This window comes from Pleurodeles waltl, chromosome 1_1 (assembly GCF_031143425.1).
Source record: "Pleurodeles waltl isolate 20211129_DDA chromosome 1_1, aPleWal1.hap1.20221129, whole genome shotgun sequence".
Classification (NCBI taxonomy): domain Eukaryota; kingdom Metazoa; phylum Chordata; class Amphibia; order Caudata; family Salamandridae; genus Pleurodeles; species Pleurodeles waltl.
In genome coordinates this window covers 265,732,843-265,738,842 of record NC_090436.1, presented here as the reverse complement: position 1 = coordinate 265,738,842, position 6,000 = coordinate 265,732,843, and the positions used below count along the sequence as shown (strand labels likewise).

Below are 6,000 nucleotides of genomic sequence, written 5' to 3'. Positions count from 1 at the left end.
GTGTCAGCTCGTACAGTAAGAACACATGCCTAGAAAATGACTGGAAGCCTAATCATGCTCTAGGCGCTTCTGGCACAATCGTAGCGTTTGAATCAAATTATAAAGAGCCACTCGACTTCAGATTCGGCAGTGACACGTTGGAAATGGGTTTAATGTTCGTTGGCTAGGTCGTCAGTGTGTTCTGACTACCGACTGCTATACCTGCACAATGAATTGACATTTCCATACCATCCTTGACATGTATACGATAGGTATATAAGGAAACATTGATTTCCACAGACCACCCTTCACCTCCGCAGAGTTTCCCCCTTTTTGTATTTAGCTGCACGGATGCAGAACACACCCTCCGCGCGCGCACACGCCGCATGCAATCTCCTCCACATACACAAACACCGCATATAATCTTCAAGGACTCGGGAGCTCAATGTCATGAGGCATTTGTAAGGTGGAGAGCGGTGTGGGCTGGTGGAGGGCGATGGCGGCGCTCTGCCAGCAGAGGGCGGCAGCGGCAGGCTCGGCTGCCACCAGCTGGAGCGTCCACCTGAGCTCAGCGGCGGCAGCAGGCAGAGCCGGGAGACTTAGGGCTCCAGTGCTGGCAGCAGCAGCGAGCGGCAGAGCTGAGCCGAGCTGCTGAAGGAGCTGCTGAAGGGCATCAGATGAGAGCAGCAGAGGAGCCGAAGGGAGAAGCCCGCTCCGCCGCTCCCTAGCATGGACAGCAAGCTCAACTCCGCGTCCAACAGCCGGGACGACGGCAATAATGTGCTCACGGGCAAAGCCGAGAAGGGCACGGCACCGGCGGCTGCGGCGGCCACGGGAGGCAAGGACCCGCACGGAAACTCCGTCTGCTTCAAGGGCGACGGCGCCGAGGAGCCGGTAGTGGGCTTCGAGGACGCCGAAGGGGTCCGGAGTGGCCAGTATGGCTTCATGCAGCGCCAGTTCAGCTCCTTGCTCCAGCCCGGGGTCAACAAATTCTCCCTCCGTATGTTCGGCAGCCAGAAGGCAGTGGAGACGGAGCAGGAAAGGGTTAAAACTGCAGGGTTCTGGATCATCCACCCCTATAGTGATTTCAGGTAAGGAGAGCGGCCTTCCACGTACCTGCCTGGCCAAGTGCCACCTGCACACTGGGACAGGGTGTCTGCAGGGTAGGGACCCGCCGCCCCGTTGCACCTGGCTGGGTCTCTAACAAACCCAGAGGATGTAATTGAAGAGGAGAAACTTTGAAAAAATAAAGTGCAGTCAAGCGTAGGAAAGCTTGGCTTTCCCCCAAGCCTGAGCGGTGCCTATCGATGCTCTCTCTTAATTATTGACTTGGGCATCTGGGTACTGGAAATATATTGCAAAAATCCCATACCAGGCCTCTGTACACTGGAGAAGAAGGCGCCCAGACATGAAATGAGATGAGACACAGGAAACAGGGTAGTGAAATGTATTTATGAAATCGTTTGTGATAGCTGGACTGTCTCCCCTACTCTTTAAAATAAAATACTCAAAGCATATCCAGAACACAGCTTCGCGCCACAATGACCTTGGACGCCACTTTCATTAGCGCCCTGGAAGTCTCTCCCTCTCTTCATGCAGCAGCCTCATCTATCTTCGCCAATTCCCTCCTTTTTAACTATTTCCTCCCCGACCCCCGCCCGTTCCTGGAATATCAGCCTATCTTGCAACTTCACATCAGCCAGGTAGAAAACAGGCGCTGCCCCCACTTTGAACACAGGGTCCAGATGTGGATCCCATTTTACGGCCTGTGCAGAGAATGAGATATATATATATTTTTTAATTACTTCTAAGCACTAGCCAGTGCTCTTGGAGAACACTAAAGACTCAGACCAGTGTTTTTACCTGGATTGCTCTCCCACATATCACGCTGCATTCATAAGTGTGTCCCCTTCCCTTTTAGGAATTTCGGCCCAACCTGTAGGCCTCCTCCCCAGCAAGCACGCCTCTTTATTGAATTCCAGATTTCCGTCCTTAACCTGTGGGGAGGCAGCCGGTTTGACAGTTCAAGGGACCAAGCAGCCCTGCCCCCCCCCCCCCCCCCCACTCCCCCACACACACCAGACCTTGCATAAACGATTGCATGGATCGGGTTATCACTAATAAAAAATAATGACAGCAAAGTTAATTTGTAAATATGAGATCGTTCCTCAAAATGGAATCTATAAAGAAGGTTAGTGTCGTCTTTATTTAAAAAAATATTGAAACATTAGTCATGCTGCACTGAGTTGCCATCTCTGGTCAAACTTTAATTCACATTACAGATGCACTTTGCATCACTAGAGTGCTGCCTCTTGCCCTGGCTGGAATTCTAAGCCGCTGTCTCATTTCTGTCACCAAACCATTGCCTTTACACAAACTCTTCTTTCCGTGCCTCTGCTCTATACCCTAGCAGCTAAGGAGATTCATTCATTCAACCATCCATCCATCCATGCATTCCTTCCTTTCCTCCTTCCTTCCTCCCTTTTCTCCTGTCTCTTTTTCTAACATTGCATTACCCTTTCCACTTCCTCTGCCCGCCTCTCTCCTTGTATTTGCTGGGGTCTCTGTGTTTCCGTCTCTCAGTGTCTGTCTCACTCTTTCTCCATCACTCGCTCTTTGTCACTATGTATCTGCAAGTCGCTACCTGTCTGTTTCTGTCCCACTCTCTTTTTACCATTTTCGGATTTCCTCGCCCCTTCTTTATCCCTCTGTCTCCACCCTGTCTCTTCTTCTTTTCTCTCTCCTTCCTGTCTTATACGGTATGTGTCCGAAACTCTCTAACTCTGCCCATTTCTGTCTTTTTGGCTGCTCCTGCCCGTCTCTCTTTTACTATCGATCTCTCAGCCCACCTCCCTCTGACTTCGGATCAGATTGGGCCCATGTTTGGGCATTGAGGCCAGGTCCTCGCAGACGTTAGCAAGGGGGCGAACGACAACCAGCATTGCGTGTGCATTAACACTTAAGGGGACACACCGCTAACTCCTAGCACCTGAGGGGAAGTGACTGCTCTCGCACAGTTAGACACGCATAATGCACAAAGGCCCTGGGTGAGTTTAGGTGCCTCTGTATGGCTCGCCCGGTGCCTGACGTGAGCGAAGTGAAACCAGCAGACCTTGGGCTCTGTCCGTGGTGCTGAATGTCACCGATTCTCAGTTCGGAGCTACTGTTTTCCTTCTCCATGTTTGAAATGTCCAGTGAGAGGTGTGCATTCTCCACTAGTGCAGGCTTATGCAGACTGAGCAGAGAGACTCCCTTTTACACGCTGCGAGGCTTGGCTTCGTGGCGCCTGGTAGGTCTGTTGTACACAGGCACACCAGGCTGTATTCATAGAGGTCCGCAAATGTAGATCGTTTTCCCACAAGTGCACTAGACGTATACTCCATCTTGCGAAGCTGATCCAATCGCAATTTGGTAGGGGTGAAATGAAAGGCATTTCTTTAAAGGGACAGCAAACACTTTTTGTTTGATTCTTCTGCGCATTCTTTTGCACGTCGGATGTTAATGGTTGTTTAAGAAAACTCAAAATCAAGGGTCTTGTCCAACTGATTATCCTTCGATCACACGCATTCAGTTGAATATAACTATAACACTCGAAGAATGAGCATGAAGGATTTATAAATGGCCATTATTATTCATACCCAGATTACCTGGTCATAGTTACTTTTGTAGTTCTCATGAATCATGACGTTAGCAGCTCACCGATTGGCTGCTGTATACGTCACACTAATTATACAGCGTCAATGTGAAAGAAAACTGGAAAACGTATTTTAAAGCGTCTTCCTATGTAAAAGCACATGCAATGAAATATCCTACGTACAGCTACGTCATGTCACTGGCAGAGGTGCAGTCTAGGCGGTGCAGAGAGCCCCCTCCCCCACACGCTACAGACAGGGACTGTGGTGCACTTTTAGTGTGTGTTTCACCATCAACTAGCAATCCATTTACTAAACATCTTGAACACCTATTAAAGTGGAAACAACGAAAGTTTTCACCTCAGGGTTCTTTTTTTGATGGTTTACTGGTGTCGTACCAATGTTAAATGCACATACTACGTGAGCATCTTAAGATGACACCACCACCAGAGAAATCAGTATCATGGTTGTGGTTACATCATCAACATTCTTTATGAATTTAGGACTGAAAAAAGAGAGCGAATTGGCTGGTAGTGCTGTTCTCTTTTTTATTTTTAATATTTAGAGTGGACTGCCCTGCCATTTCTAGGCGCTATTGACGAGCCTTCAGGAGCCTGCATGCCTGCATGTCCACAGGCATAGGTTTATCTCCATTCTGAACTGTTACAGGCAGAACTGACTGTGAACATTGTGATGTGGAGGTCACATCACCGCATTACTATTTCAGGAGGAGCATTCTGATTAATTTATGAGACAGTAGGTATTATATTTATGGATATCATTGCATATCACCCAACAAAATGCGCAGCCTAAAAATAGAAGCATAAAATGAGTCAAAGGAATGTGTCTAGGTGGCTTATATGTGAGTCTGTATCTATTACTTGAGGTCATGGATTTAGTGGCAAATGCTGAAGAAAATGGTATTGCCACAGAATTAGAGAAGCACCTGCCACGGTACATGCCGTTTTATATTTTTATAGAATGTCTTTAGAAGCATGTTTATTAATGTGCGTGGATCTCGGCATTTTGGATAATTGAGGATTTACAATTATTTCGCAGGACCGAATATTTTGTTTTACCCAAATCCTCTCAGTTAAGCTTACCCATGGGCTACTTTTCTCCAGGGAGTCTGTGCATTGACTGCCAGAGTGATCGAGATTTCTACGTGTCCACCTTGGTAATGTGAGTTTTATCCCCAATGTATTAAGACTGCCTTTGGATAATACTTAAATGAAGTATCGTTTCTCTCAGCTGAATTACAGTTCCCTTGAGATAAGTATTTTAGGCTTCAAGAGTCTCTTTCAAAATGGCCCTCCTACGCTACAGCATCCCACAGTAGACACGGTTACTATAATGGCGACCTTTGTAGGCCTCACATTAGGTCTGCCGTGTCATGGTTACAGGTCTGAGTCATTTCTTCGATTTGAACTCTGTGTTTATAAGGACACAGTTACAAATGGAAAATGAACAAAAGCTTTGAGAGTGCCCTGGGACGACACTTAAAGGGAACACGTTTATGGTTATACTGTATCGTGTACCAACACAAAGGCCACCTGACTCTGTAATTCATGTGTGAGGCTTGACACTGCAATTAGTCTGCAAGTACCTCATCTTAAAATTGCTTATTTCGTGTGCTAGGGTGCATTTAAACTGTCAAATAACATATTCGGATAGCCAATTTTTGTCCCATCTATGGAGTAAATATATGTTGTATAGGTCTGCCCATTTATGTCCATGTTTAAATACAACAAATATCACACATCTTAGGATCAGAGATAATGTTCACTAAAATGTTGTCGAGGATGAAGTTTGATTCATCTACGTAAGCAATATGTATACATCTACAAGGAAAACACATGATATATTTTTCACCTCATTGAGGAGGTATCATGTTGTCAAAGTCTTCGAAAAGGGGACTGATCACTAATTATAAGAACCAGGAAGGTGTGCATTATTTTATGGTCATCATTTTCCATGTGAACTGTGGCTGTGCAAGTCACGATGCCGCAGCTTGGCTACCTTGCAAGCATTCAGGCCTTTACCAATGCATGTTAATCTGGGGCTATGCACATTTCTGAATACTGCTTTTTATTCAAAGGTAGAACCAACATAGATGCTTGGTTGGCTAGTGGATCATGCTTGCTTCACCAGATGCTAATGGTGTGACTCAAACGTCAACTAAAAGATATGTCGGCCTACTTTACTCACTTTATCTGGACAAACGTGTGCCCAACCTTTCAACCCCGCATTTTATCCTTCCATGTCAGAATCATACTTAATGATAATGCAACTGTCTTTCATACTCAAGTCCGATGGAAAAATTCTGACATTCCACTTTATTGTTAGTAGGGTGATTGCGTTAATTCTTTTAATGCAGTAGGACAATCAA

At 46.4% G+C, this 6,000-nt stretch overlaps 1 protein-coding gene across 1 annotated transcript in view; it reads left to right on the top strand.

The window, feature by feature from the left end:
* Positions 1-381: 381 nt before the first annotated feature.
* The window catches only part of HCN1 (hyperpolarization activated cyclic nucleotide gated potassium channel 1), a 982,006-nt gene continuing 976,387 nt past the window's right edge, over positions 382-6,000 (top strand). The window contains exon 1 of the mRNA XM_069221581.1: positions 382-1,070. Within this exon, the coding sequence (XP_069077682.1) occupies positions 709-1,070 (362 nt within the window). The 5' untranslated portion in view covers positions 382-708. The remainder of the gene's footprint in view (positions 1,071-6,000) is intronic.